This window comes from Dermacentor albipictus, chromosome 3 (genome assembly GCF_038994185.2).
Source record: "Dermacentor albipictus isolate Rhodes 1998 colony chromosome 3, USDA_Dalb.pri_finalv2, whole genome shotgun sequence".
Taxonomy (NCBI): domain Eukaryota; kingdom Metazoa; phylum Arthropoda; class Arachnida; order Ixodida; family Ixodidae; genus Dermacentor; species Dermacentor albipictus.
Window position 1 is genome coordinate 29,317,936 of NC_091823.1, and position 15,240 is coordinate 29,333,175.

Genomic DNA, 15,240 nt, shown 5'->3' on the forward strand with positions numbered 1-15,240 from the left:
AGTGAGCTCTCCGGGGCCGGGAAACAAAGCCGCGACCCCGTGCTCCGCAACAGAGCGCCACGGTCATTTAGCCACCGTGTCGAGCTCCTACGAACTGTAAGCATAGCACTACCCAGACATCATAAGAGTTCTTACACCGTGACGCTGTGTGGGCTCCTTCAGGCAGGTGTTTGGGTGGCCGCCAGGACGCGTTACCAATACGGGCCAGGCATCCACAATTCCGCAACAAACGCACAATATTGTACAATTGATCAGTATGCAAAAAAAAAGATAGCAAGCACGCACTCAGCCTTTTAGGAATACTCTGTAATTTAAAATCCCTTCTCACAAAAATTTAAGCAATGCCTGTGTCAAAAGCCCATTGTGGCACCATCATATGAACCTGAATTAAGATCATCCACAGATATCCTGGGAATGCAAGGGATGTCCAAAGACTCAAGTTTCATCATAATGTCGAATGCTGCCAAGTACGCTTTTTGAGGCCGTAAGAAAGGGCGTAGCCGACCTGTGAGGCAGGCAGAGCAGGTGCAATGGTAGACGTTACAACAAGGCATAACTTTGGATTGTTCAGAATAGGTGCCAAGGTGTCAAAGGTTCGGCTTGGCTTGTGCACGGCCTGGCCTCCAACACTCTCATGACTGTGCCATAAAGCTTTCTCTGAATACTGTCACCCCGACTATTCTTGGCTATCCGAATTTCATGTAGCATATTTATGTGCTCGAGTATCGTGCAGCAAGGAAACAACCAAACAAACAAATAACCAAACAAGAACAATATCATAATTGGAACTGACTAGCCCTAAGCGCGAACATATTCTTTAAATGTAGTGACCTGCGGCATGGGACCACTGGCATTTATAACAAATGTACACATTGGCACGTGTAAATAACTGTGAATAAGCATTGGTTATAATAAAATAACCAATATACGCGTAATATAATCATGGAATACAGGAAGCGTAACTCGATTTTCTTAGCTAATATCCTTCAAAGCTACGCAGTTGCTTTAATTCTCCACAAAGCAAGCGGAGATATGCCGACCACGAAAGGGCTTAGACAGGAAGGCACAATCTCTCCCATGCTATTCACAGGATGCTTAGATTAAGTATTCAAACTATTGGACTGGGTAGAATTGGGAGTGACGATCAAGGGCGAATATTTCAGCAACCTGCGGTTTGCAGATGACATTATCCGGTTCAGCAACGCTGGAGATGACTAGCAATCGATGACTGAGCGCTCACCGAGAAAGAGCGAGAGTGGGGTTGAAGATTAATATGCAGAAGGCAAAGGTAATGTTCAATACCCTGGCAAGGGAACAAGACTTCAAGATCGCCATTCAGCCTCTTGCGTCTATGAAGAAGTACGTTTACCTAGGTCAATTACTTACAGGGAACCCTGATCTTGAGAAGGAAATTTAGATAAGAATAGTAAAGGGCTAGAGCGCATACGGTAGACATCAGATCCTGACTGGCAGCTTACCATTGTCGCTAAAATGCAAGGTGTACAATCAGTGCATTCTACCGGTGCTAAAACTTGGGGCAGTAACTTGGAGACTGACAAAGAAGCTCAAAACAAGCTACAGACCGCGCAAAGAGCAATGAAACGAAAAATGTTAAGCGTAATGTTAAGAGACAAGAAGACCGATGCGTAAATAAGAGAGCAAATGGGGATAGCCAATATTCTAGTTGACATTAAGAGGAGAAGCTGTATCTATACAGGTTATGTAGTGCGTAGGTTGGATAAGCTATGGCTGGTTAGAGCTACAGAATCGGTTCCAAGAGAAAGGAAGCGAAATCGAGAGCGGCAAAGAATTAGGCGGAGTCATGAAATTCGAAAACTTCCAGGCATACGATAGCGTCAGCTGACACCAGACAGGGGTAATTGGAGATTGCTGGGAGATATCCACGTGCATACAACATAAATGATGATGATGATGATGATAATGATGATGATGATGATCAAACTATCGTGACATTGGTCATCACAAACAAATTCATTTGCTGCCTTCAATGTAGGCAGTCGAGAAGAGAAAAAAGGTACACGGTCTCCACATAGCCGTAGCCTGCTTAAGTGCAGAACAGTAAATTGAAGCCTAACGACGGGGAACTCGTAAATACCCATGGCAGAAAAACAAGGAACCGACAAATGGCATTGTGACATGCACATTAGACGATGCCGCATAACTATGCATAATATATGAGAAGAGCAAAAACTACACAGACTGCAGAAAATGAGACAGCGACAAGCGGCTGACTCACAGCTAAAGCTTTCCCTTTGCCCCTCCCCCGGAACAGGGTAGCCAACGGGAGATAATCTCTGTTTAACCTCCCTTTCTTTCCTTTGCCTTGTATTTCTCTCTCTCTCTCTCTTAGTGAGCCCACGACCAAAATTTATACATATGCGCATATGCATAGTATGTCCGTTAAAGCTTTATATGTGAACCAGCGGTGGCCATCGCCTCATTTTGTGTGCTCTGCGTAGCATATGTGCTTTTATACATTATGAATACGTACTACTTGCCCAGCTTTTCGTCCTAGTACGTACAGCTATAAGATGCGCCCAGACGTTACAAACGTCCGTCTAGTTTGAGCTGCGAGACAGCTTTCTTGTTTAATAAATTTCTGTCGACAAATGCGACAAACGATGCATACCGTGAAAGGATTCTTAAATTTCGCCCATCGAAACAACATCTCCTCTGAACTCACAAAGAAGAAATACAAACATATCCATCGATTTCTTTAACTTATTTTTTAGCTACAAGCGGTCGAAGTGTTTTTGTTCATCGATGAGCATGATCCGTGATTCTCGTACAGGTGTTTTAGCGCGTACGTAATAGGTTGCGTGTGGTACTTGCCACACGCAACCTATTGTTTTTCCCTTGCGTGCCTGAGTTCCTCGCCAAAAGTTTGTTGTCGTGGGTGGCTTCGCCGCAATAATAGTCATCATGGGGGGAAGCCGGCTTCAATTATTCCTTTGGTTCTAGGGGCGATTAAATTGCGTACAATGTATTCACGAGTTTGCGCCAATAGAAACGTTGCCATGACAACAGCAAGATTCAGAATATATATATATATATATATATATATATATATATATATATATATATATATATATATATATATATATATATATATATATATATATATATATATATATATATATATATATATATATATATATATATATATATATATATATATATATATATATATATATATAGATCGAGCACTGGCGTAGACTTCGAGTATATTGGCACCCTCGTGACTCGATGTGTGGATCGTGAGCCGCACGCTGAAGGGCGGTTAGGAAAGCGGCATCCAGTAACGGTCTAGCTGTGTGACAAACCAAGCGTGGCAGCACTGGCGAACATTCGCGTACGTTGGAGAAGCTGAATAATTTTCAATTGGTTCTCCATCTTGAAACAAAAGAAAACGCGCCTCGCATGGAGAAGGAGAGAAAGCAGTAATTGTAAAAACAGGAAGCTCAATCAGACGAGCGTCCGGTTTGCCTACATTTAACCTGTGATGCGAAATGAGCCGCTATTAAGGACAAATGTGGTGGTGAATATATTTAATAAAGTTGTCTGACGTGCTGTCCTCAAGTTTTGCATATAAATGTAAGCCGTAAATCAAAACAAAAATATCAAGAATAATATAACATAAATGTTATGAGCAATTGCACTAAATTATACATTTTATGACTACGAAATTATGCGAGTTAAGCGAAAGTTGCTTGCACAAACGCTTTAGGCTCCTTGGCGTACTCAGTTCAAGCGAAAAATTATTATAAGTTTGACTTCCAGAACACGGTTATACCTTTTCAGTTAAATTACTATTAGATGCTGGTTGATTCCGTATATAAATTTCTCCAAAACAACTCAAACGTCGGACAGACAGAAAATTCAGTCGACATTTTGACGTATCTTGTTCTTTAAATCCAAGTTTAAGCACGACGCAGAGAGGACCGCCGACTCGAATAAAGTTACTAATATACGGCTGCTGCCATGTGATCAATAAATATATTTGCTTCTTGCGTCATACTAAAAGCAACTACCAGTACAAAGCACAGCTGTGCTCGTTTAAATACCTTCATATAACGTGGACGGCTCAAATAATTATGCCATCAGCGCGAAAGAGTGTCGTCCGATTTCCCCACGTGTCCTATGACGATAGTCACGACGATGAAAAAGCAATGTTCGAGTCACAAGCGAAAGCATTTGTAAGATCGAACGGTCTGCAACAAAATGGCGGAGGCTCCATTTTGCTCTAACCATTAGACTGTTCGTCCTGGGAACGGGACAAAAGGTAAGTATAAAGCGTCCTTGGCATCCTTAACGAGCAGCAAGCCAACTTCGTTTACTGTACGTGCAGACAAAAAGTAAAGCGATGTTATAAAAAGAGCTATATAAACCATAACTGCCTTGAAAACAACGGTTATTCAGGGCATTCTACCAAGATACAGAAAAAGACCTTGAAACAACAACAACAAAAAAGAACACCATAGATCAGTCACCAGCGTGCGGTCACGGCCAACCACGTCTGCGTCCCGAGACCTAGTTTCGCACTTTAACGAGAATGTTTTCCTCGGTCGAAAGCCTCCTGTACTGGAGCGCTACCCAAGAGACGTATACCCCCGTATGTTTTCGATGCATAAAAGCAGCGCTTGCTCAATAACGATAGCTTGCACTGCACGCGGGCGAAAAAATTAAAAAAAAAAGCGCGAGGGTAAACACAGCCACACGCGAAACAAGAAACTCCGTTCCGGCAAGGTCAATCGATACCGAAAGGGGCTCCACAGAAGTTTCCTTCGAATCCCCTGCTTCCACCAGCCTGACAGACGGACGAGCATCGCAGTCGCATTTCGAGTAGCGGCCCCGGTCGATGTCGCATGAGCGGAGTGGGTCGTGTATACACGGGGCTCAAGGTCCCCCCATCGAATTGCCCGCGTGGCGTGCCTGAATGGCACCGATTCCAGTCTATATGTGGAAGCGAACGAAGGACCCAAATGTATCCGGAGCTGCGTCCTGCGAAACAAAAGCACTCGTGTAGCGTTACAGCAATTTGCTTATCCGTGGCCTTGCGTCCGGCGTGGAATCGTATATATAGGGACGACGCGAGAGAGCCCCGGCCTTTAATTGCACGGTGCTCACAGCGCGCGCCTTCGCCATGGGTCACAAACAAACCGCGTCCTGTCGTATTAATAGCGTGCATTGCTGCGGAGGCTATAAACGTGTCACCGAGAATCATGGGGTTCAAGTTCGCGAAGGTCACCGCTCACGTAAGTGCAATTACTCATCGACAGGAGCCAAGGCGCTGGTTGAACGTAGCCGAGAATCTGATAGCCCAGTCGGTGGTCGATTGGATACAGTTATTTGGGGGGACGGCTTAATTAAACTAAATTCCCGCCGGCTGACGTCACCGATAGGCTGCGCCGCACTGCACGGCATCAGCGAGACAGACAGTGGCGAGTGTGCGTGCCCAGCGCTGAACGCGCGGCGTTGTTGTGCCAGCGCAATGTCGGTTACGACACGCCCTGCCAGAACGTGACCCGAAGACGGAAAGCCAGCGCTACCATCCTTTTTTTTTTTTAACAATAATAAGCGCCAAATTCGTAAAGCTTTCTTACCTACACAGTTTACCACTGGTCGGATGCCCTCGATAATGATACGCTGGCTATCGTTATTGCCGGGCGCCTGCTTTTAACGAATCACTCTAGCATTCTAAGTGCTTCTTCAATACGAGCCCAGTAATGCTTCGTGCCCCTTCCGGTGGCAGTTTGCAACCTGCTCCTCGCTTTCCCTTTCCTGTCTAGTGCATATACAGTAAAAGCTCGTTAATTCGAACCGCAAGGGGAAGCCGCTTCAGTTCGAATTAACGAAAGTTCGAACTAACGAAAGTGAAGGAGAGCAACAGTACACTGCGATTTGGAAGCAGTAGGGCATGTCAGAAATTTGTCGAGTCAAAAAGTGATGGCGTGTGCGGCGGGCACACGCCATCTTCGAGTCGAAGCTCTGGGTCCGACTGTGCCACACCACCGATGTCCAATGAAACGAACGTTAGCCGAGGCTTAACACCATCACAATGAATCGCGACGGCCGATGCCTCCTAAGCTGAAAACAGAGATGCACAACCGATGAAGACTGCCGAGACAAAGACGCTGAACATGTGAAGGTGGCGAAGGCCCTGATTCGTTGGTTCTTGATTGCAAGCGCAGCTGCGACGTACTTGATTCGCTGTGTATTGGCGCTTGCCGTGCCATCTCCGCACAGCATTAACCGCTGTACAAGATTTGCGAAGCCTCCGAGATTCGCAGCGGGCAAGAAGTCTCGGAGGTTACGTAGAACGGAGAGGCGGCAGCCGCCGCTGCCTTCTGGCTGACCCCGCGTCGGTTAGATTTTTTTCCAATTTTGCCTTCTCTCGCCGTTCTCTCCGTTTCGGAGGCAATACAGCCTTGTGTGTAGGCAGTAGGCGCGTTTCTCTGGCCGCGTGCCAGGCGAGCGTAGTTCGAATTATCCGTGAGAGAACCTTCTCGTGTTCGAATTAACGGACTTCTTTATACGTAGACTTCTGTGGAGCTTGGCCGGACCAAATCGTACAGTTCGAATTATCCATAAATTCGAATTATTGAAGTTCGAATTAACGAGCTTTCACTGTATATTTGCAAAGCGAATAATAATATTAAATAACAATAATTGTTTAGCAGTGCTATTTCATGGTCACTGTATTCGTTATTCGTGTGGCTTCGTTATTCATATTCACGCATTAACACACTGAAATTTCCACATCTGACATTTCCTGTTATTACATTCGCAAGTCACAGGACAGTAAGCTGTCCAAACAAAGCTGCCCCACCACATCCGACACAACGTGCGGCAAGGATTTCTGGAGATTGTAGTTATTTGAGCGCATCACTTCAAACAACTTCTCTTGAAATAAAAAAGCGCGGATGGTTCTACTGTCGCCTGACTTGTTCGGAACCACAGAATGCCCAACATGGAGAGTCACCAACTCTCTGAACTCAGTTGTGGTCCGTGGGAATCCATAATTATAAACGTAGTTCATTCATGCTTTTGGGTGAGTTCCAATGGATTAAACAATTGTTCTCCTCCTATATATCTCCATACATTTTTTCCTCACATATAGCTTCACATTTACTGTACTGGAAATATGTGTGCATGCTCCAAAGCTTAATCGCCACCGCGATTTACCCGCATAAGTGCCGCGACATTTTTAAGGTTCTTCCCGAAACTGTACACTAAACTACACAAACATAGGGAGTCCTCATCAGACAAACACAGACAAACTGCCCAACTCTCACCACTGGACCATTTTCACCTCTTGGTCAGCATCCCACACAGAGAATATGAACTACAACCACTGTATCGAATAATCCTACACTCGCCACGTCCACTGGCCATAAAAGCCACATCGACTAGTCGCGAGTCACCAAGGCAGCCGTTCGTGCAAGGAGTTCAAGCAACGTCGGAGAGCGAATAGCGGATTAACTCATGTTTTCCCACCAAAACATTAGAGTTGCCGATAAGGGCAGTGGAAGACTTCTAATTTCCACCGGCTGGAGTGGCGTGGATAATTGGGATAAATGGTAGTGGAGATGCTGAAGAGGGCGCTCAGATGACGACACGTAGAGAAACGCTCGTCCGTTTTTCTCATCGTGTGTTGCCGTCCCAGCGCTCCACTCCTCGCGAATAAATGAAGTGATTTGACATGTATTTCTGTCCAATTACAGAATTCCTTCCCTTTTTTTCGTTTCCATCAAAATGCGTGGCTGCCACCGCAGACGGCAAATCTAGACCACGACCTCCAGCTCCAGTGGCAGAACGACATATAACCCGAACGCGAGAATTGCTATACGCAGTCGAACGGCCCAGTGACCCAGAAGCTACGGCGATTTCACCTTCGTGCAGTAGCGGTAGGACGGAGAGCGCGAACTCCTCGCTAAGCCTGGACTCGTTCTTGCGGCGGCAGCACTTCGGCCAGCTGGACCTCTTGGCCCCGTGGTACGCGGCCGCCGCGGACGACTCGGCCACGAACGGTGCCAGCGAAGCACCTCCGCTGCCGCGAGGCGAGTGGCGACGACAACAGAGCAGCGGTTCGCTGACGGAGCACAGCTCCGTCTCGGAGCCGCTGCCTTCGGCGCACTGGGTGAGCGATAGGCTGAACATGCTGCTCTCCAGAAGCACTGCCGCTGGAACGCACATCACAACGCTGGGCTGGCACGCACGATACCCACTGCCACTACTGCTACAACTACTGCGGCCGCTTCGGTTCCCGTACAACACGCCGTCACGGCTCACACGGCTCACATTCTCCCGCCTTGCTTTTCGCACTGACCGGAGCAGACTGGGGCGCGTGGCCACTTCCCTAAATGTGCAAGCGTTCTGCAGTGGCCCGCGCCGTGAGTCGCCTATCGACAATTTCGCGGCGCCGTGAGAGGCGAGTTGATGAGGGGGCAGGCACGAAAAAAAAGGGAGAAAGGCGCGTAGCATGCGTGACGTAGCTTCCTGTTTCCGGTCAGGCCTCGTCCCGCCAGGTGGACCGGTCATGCCACGCTTGTTATCGATGCCCAGGTGCAGGCAGAGGGAGACGAGAGGTGGAGGTAGGAAAGGAGGCTGCCGTCCCTTCGCTTGGCAACGTTGTTGTCCCCAAAGACCGGGTGCAGCGAACGCCGGCGAGTGGCCGATGGTCAAGCTGGGGGCGAGCCGTCGCTATGGACGCTGTATACGCTCTACACTCGTGAGCGGGCGCTTGTTGCGTGTCTCTCGATCGAAAGAATTCGCTCACGGACTAGTTGGTAGATTGTTCTAGAGAACTGAGTTTGTGGAGTGCTAGTTGGCAGGATGTAAAGGAACCCAAATAAATAGCGTAGACAGGTACCATCTAACGAGTACCGTGTGACGTTAATTTTCTGCGCTACTTTTCATTTCGGAAAATGTATAAATTATCGCTGGTTTCCAGGTAGTCGCCGTAAATGTAAATGGACCCGTCCTCCATGGCGCACATAAGTTCCTCAATCATCGATGTGTGCTCACGTTGGCAAACAATCTGTATGCTCTGCAACTGTGTACAACGATTATGCGCGACAATACGAGGAACATAACTGCAGCGTAATATTTCACAAATACATAGAAAGTGCTGCGGCTATTGATTATACACGAGTGGCGCGGCAGTTACCCTCACATTCGTCCTTTCAATTTTACTCCAAGCTCGTTTAACGAATAAACAACAAATATTGCTGGACATTTTGTTTTCTTGCAAATGAACAGGTCTTCGAATGTTTAAACCGCATATAGAAATAAAAATTCAAGGGATAGACCCTCTCATCCTCTTGGGGATCACTTTGTTCTGAAGCCTCTAGTTTAAATTCCTCGTTGCCGATATAAGGTACTCTCATACGGAGAAGTGAAAGGGTCGGCAACCACTAAAAAGTTGAAGAATTATTTTTCCCACTTTAGTGGCTAAGTGTCTATGGTGTACCGCTGCTTATCGCAAGGTCTAGGCTTCGATTCTCGGCGGTGGCAACTGTGTTCCGAAGGCGGAACATTGCAAAAAGCCTCTTCTATCGTGCTCCTGGTGCATATAAATTAACAATATGCGGCCAAAATAATCCGGCGCACTACTGACCTCCCCGTTTCGCCTTTTTCTCACATCCTGTATGTTCCTTAGGGAAGTTAAGCCCACTCATTTAACTGGTAAAACAATCAAACACATTGTAGCTTTACGTCAATAACAATAGTTCATGTTAACGTGGACAAAGTTCGCCGAACGGTTGGTTTCGTTTTCTTGTTTGTCACTATGCTTCAATTCTTAATGTAAAAGCTATTCAAACATGCAACGTGAGTAAACAATTACGAGAACACCGACACTTTGCCACAAGCAGTGTGTGAGAATGCCTTACTATAACATATGCAATACAACGTAAAGCGAAGAAACACTACAGTACAACCTAACTTTTTGAACAGTCTGTCACGCAGAAGTAAGCTCAATTGCATTTATTATTGGTTTTACTTGTGGTCTTAAAACTACGTTTGGCTGATCGCATAGAACCTGATGCAGCTCTAATGCGTCAGGTTCTATGCGATCCACCCGGGCCCTACATAGTTATCGGACGCATCAGTGACGTCAACTACGAAGTCGCTATAGACGGCTCTCACTGTTCAAAGCGCCGACGGTATTTACCCAAGGTGGTTCACGTGCTTCGTATGAAGCCGTACTACGAAGACTGACAAGACTGCGCAATTTTTCATCCCTGTTTTACAAGCCTCAATTATCGGGGCGATCAATCTTTTCTAAAGGGGCAGCAAATGCCACAACTATACTTGGCACAAATATATTGCCGCGGGTATCTGCCAGTGGGGATGAGGTTGAAGTAGCGCGGGTCTTTGGGTTGAGCATGGAGACGACTCAGATGTTGTTGGTTGCTTCTCTTTGACCAATGATAAATTGTTTTTGTTGGCGGTGCTGCTCCGCGTCCTCGCCGATCCCACGTCGTTACAATATTAAGCTTTAGCAACGAGCACGTGTCCTTCAGAGCATTTCATCATCATCAACAACAAAGTCGCCGTGGTCGTCATCATCGTCATCCACCTACTTATGTCCACTGAACGACGAAGGCTTCTCCAACTTATCTCAAATTATCCCTGTCCTTGCGCCAGCTGACCTCATCGTATGCATGTAAATTTCCTAATTTCATCACGCCACCTAATTTCACCGCCCGCGACGCGGCGGAGAGACTCGGCCTCTCTGTCCCGACGTGGGAGCGGCCCACTGCGCGCTAGTGCACGCCCTAAAGGACCCTAATAAAGTTTTTCATCCATCCATCACGCCACTTAATTATCTGCCGCCCTATAATGCGCTTCACCAGCTCAGATTGAGAGGCCCTGTGACTGGTATCACATGAAATGATAAAATTTGCAGGCATAAGATATGGGGTTCATGCCGGCCAATTTTAGAGCCCAAAGCCGGGCGAAGCTGCACTCTCAAACGTTTATGATTTACACCGATGTTAGACGGAATCTAGCAACAGCTGGTTCCTGAAAAAAAGAACCTTAATATGAATGTGCAAGAACGAAACAAAATCATACGCCTGTAAGCAAAGCAAGGCGATTGAAATGGTTGGCGACTATCTTATGTATAGGGCAATTTATCGGGCAAGAACACATTAAAAAAAAGAAAGCTGGACAACGTCAACTTAAATGATGCAACGATGCCTTCTTCTTTTTTCAGGTCTAAATTACTGTCCTAGGATTGTCTACGAGATTTAAACAAAAATTACCCACCGCGGTGGCTTTGCGGCTATGGCGTTGCGCTGCTAAACACGACAAAGCGGGTTCGACTCCCTGCCGCAGAGGTCGCATTTCAATTGGAGTGTAATGCAAAAACGCTCGTGCTCCTAGACTTAGGTGCCACTTAAAAAAACACCAAGTGGTCAAAAACTCGTCGAAGATCCCCCACTACAACGTGGCTAATGATCACATCATACATAAAATCCCAGAAATTAATTTTTGGAACAAGTATTAGGACTCACCCAATACGTCTCCACAAAACCCTGTGATTATTGGTGCAATAAGGCAGGCGTGTAAACATGGACACAAGTATACGAGAAGGGCAACAGAAACGCCTATTATTGACTGAAAGGTCGCATAATGGCGGGGGAAAAAGGCACAAATCTTACCTGCACATGCTCAAGGGAAGGCCACGGCAACCCATAAGTCATGAACAGGTGTGAGCCCTCACGAGAGACAACTATTTAGGCATGACAATTACTGTTCATGCAAGATAATCGACGGCTGACTTGCGCATGTGATACCGCTATTGGTGATACGTCACGCCTAGAGGACCATAAGGCGTATTTCGTTCTAATGAGTTTATTAAATTACCAGGTTTTACGTGCCAAAACCATGATCTGATTGTGAAGTACCGCGGTATAGGGAGACTCCAGAAATTTGGACTGCCTGGGTTCTTTAACGTGCATCTAAATCTGAGTACACGCATGTTTTCGCATTTCGCCCCCATCGAAATGCGGCCGCCGGGGGCGAGATTCGATCCCGCGACCGCGTGCTTAGCAGCCCAACACCACAGCCACTAAGCAACCACGGCGGCTGTTCTTATGTGCGCACTGAACTAAACTGCCTGCAAATTTTGGAGCACGCTTTCAATTGTGACAAGTTTGGCCACCTTGGGCTCCTCCTTGACGTGCACTCAATGCACGGTACACAAGCGCTTGGGCATTCCGGCGCCCATTGGAATGCGGCGGCCAGAATCCAACCCGCGACCTCATGGTCAGCGGTGCAACGCCATAGCCACTATAAGCTACCACGGCGAGTTTTCAAAGATATTACAGCAAGGAAAGAAAAGAAAAGCAAAACAATTAAACGCATTAGAAATGACGTGAACTAGCAATAAAGTGTGTCACATATTTTTGCGCCTGACTTGTGCACAGCTTAGCATTGTTCCCGCGGGTGCCAACGAACACCATGAGTCCAGTCGGTGTAAACGTATTACTAGAATCAGCCTAATCTGAAATCCACACAGATGCATTCTCACGTTGATGAAGTCAGAAGAGAGGGTCATATATATATATATATATATATATATATATATATAGTCATATAATGAGAAGCCAACAAACACTGACACCAAGTACAACATAGGGGAAATTGAATGTGCTTAATAGATGAAATAAAGTAATGATAAATTAATGGAAATTAAAGTGGATGAAAAAACAACTTGCCGCAGGTGGGAACCGAACCCACAACCTTCGCATGTCGCGTGCGATGCTCTACCAATTGAGCTACCGCGGCGGCGTTTCCCCATCCACTTTCTTGGGTATTTATGTGTACTAGTAGAACCCTGGCCACGGCCAACGAGGGTCTCGAATCCGCAACATTGATGCCTTCAGGTAGCATATGTGGGTTTATTGACCAGTTGCCTTCACCCGAAGAGATCACGTTCTCGTGACGCCTGCGGCAAAAAAGACGTTCCACGTCCGCCGCCAAGGTCTGTGAGTGGGGGCGCTGGCTAACACTCCCAGGGTTCTACTAGTACACATAAATACCCAAGAAAGTGGATGGGGAAACGCCGCCGCGGTAGCTCAATTGGTAGAGCATCGCACGCGACATGCGAAGGTTGTGGGTTCGGTTCCCACCTGCGGCAAGTTGTTTTTTCATCCACTTTAATTTCCATTAATTTATCATTACTTTATTTCATCTATTAAGCACATTCAATTTCCCCTATGTTGTACTTGGTGTCAGTGTTTGTTGGCTTCTCATTATATGACTAATAAATATCGGGCCCCTCGGTTAACCCCCTTTCTTCTCGTTTATTACTTAACGAGGGTCTCGAATCCGCAACATTGATGCCTTCAGGTAGCATATGTGGGTTTATTGACCAGTTGCCTTCACCCGAAGAGATCACGTTCTCGTGACGCCTGCGGCAAAAAAGACGTTCCACGTCCGCCGCCAAGGTCTGTGAGTGGGGGCGCTGGCTAACACTCCCAGGGTTTTACTAGTACACATAAATACCCAAAAAAGTGGATGGGGAAACGCCGCCGCGGTAGCTCAATTGGTAGAGCATCGCACGCGACATGCGAAGGTTGTGGGTTCGGTTCCCACCTGCGGCAAGTTGTTTTTTCATCCACTTTAATTTCCATTAATTTATCATTACTTTATTTCATCTATTAAGCACATTCAATTTCCCCTATGTTGTACTTGGTGTCAGTGTTTGTTGGCTTCTCATTATATGACTAATAAATATCGGGCCCCTCGGTTAACCCCCTTTCTTCTCGTTTATATGTATATATATATATATATATATATATATATATATATATATATATATATATATATATATATATATATATATATATATATAATGAGAAGCCAACAAACACTGACACCAAGTACAACATAGGGGAAATTGCGTGTGCTTATTAAATGAAATAAAGTAATGATAAATTATTGGAAATAAAGTGGATGAAAAAACAACTTGCCGCAGGTGGGAACCGAAGCCACAACCTTCGTATGTCGCGTGCGATGCTCTACCAATTGAGCTACCGCGGCGGCGTTTCCCCATCCACTTTCTTGGGTATTTATGTGTACTAGTAGAACCCTGGGAGTGTTAGCCAGCGCCCCCACTCACAGACCTTGGCGGGGGACGTGGAACGTCTTTCGGTTCCTCGGTTAACCCCCTTTCTTCTCGTTTATATATATATATATATATATATATATATATATATATATATATATATATATATATATATATATATATATATATATATATATATATATATATTTATTTATTTATTTATTTATTTATAAAGAAGTGGCCTTGTTTCATTTCATCAACAAGTAGTGCACGTGCTATATAGCTTCCTACAGTAACTACTAGAGAGAACAGTGGGCATGGCGAAAGTATCGGGACAATGCATCTGAACAATCCGCTCTTGTTTTTCATCCAGGCCGTGCTTCTGATGAGTGCCGGTCAAGAATCGTCCATGGATTACTATCAACCTGCTGCTGCTCTTCAAGGGACGACACTGCAGCATGGGCGCCATCGCAACGTCTCGGAACAATCTCTGGATATCGACACTTCGGGCCTGCGCACAACGACGACGTGGTTCGAAGGACAGGAAGCGCCCCTATCGTCTACATCACCTCTGCTGGGCTACATAAAAGCAGCCAAGGGACAGCGACCGTTCAGTGGGCATGGCGAAAGTATCGGGACAATGCATCTGAACAATCCGCTCTTGTTTTTCATCCAGGTGAGCGACTATCGCCAAATTCACAGCTACCGTAGTAACGACCCTTGTCTGCTCATTTTGCCGTGCCCACGGCCGCTGCTCGCAATGTTGACGAATGTGTATTTGTGCTTTGTAGATATTATCTCATGTTGCGGGGATATTGAATCGAATCCGGGGCCGTCTACGGATGAAATGCTTAAAAACATAATGCATGAAATACGCGAGATCAAGGCAACCATGAGCTCTTCAAGCCAGCGGCTTGAAGATAAATTGAATTCTATTGATAAGAAAATTGATGATGTCGCAGTCACTGTCGCCGAATACACGTGTAAAGTTGATAAATTACAAACAACCGTCGATCATCTCAATCTTAAAGTGGACGAATTGGAAAACAGAAGCAGACGGAACAATTTAATTCTTTATGGGCTACAGGAAAGAAAGGGTGAGCAACACCAGACGTTAGAACAGGAAGTTTCTAAGAAAT

At 45.9% G+C, this 15,240-nt stretch overlaps 1 protein-coding gene across 5 annotated transcripts in view; it reads right to left on the reverse strand.

Annotated features, from left to right (window-relative positions):
- LOC135921677 (solute carrier family 35 member F3-like) overlaps positions 1-15,240 on the reverse strand; it is a 244,997-nt gene that overhangs the window by 25,454 nt on the left and 204,303 nt on the right. The window contains exon 1 of one of the 5 annotated variants that reach the window (XM_070535331.1): positions 7,914-8,322. The exons of the other annotated variants lie outside the window; for them this stretch is intronic. Coding sequence (XP_070391432.1) covers positions 7,914-8,217 — 304 coding nt within the window. The 5' untranslated portion in view covers positions 8,218-8,322. Of the gene's footprint in view, positions 1-7,913; positions 8,323-15,240 lie in introns of those variants that run through there. 5 annotated transcript variants of the gene reach the window in all.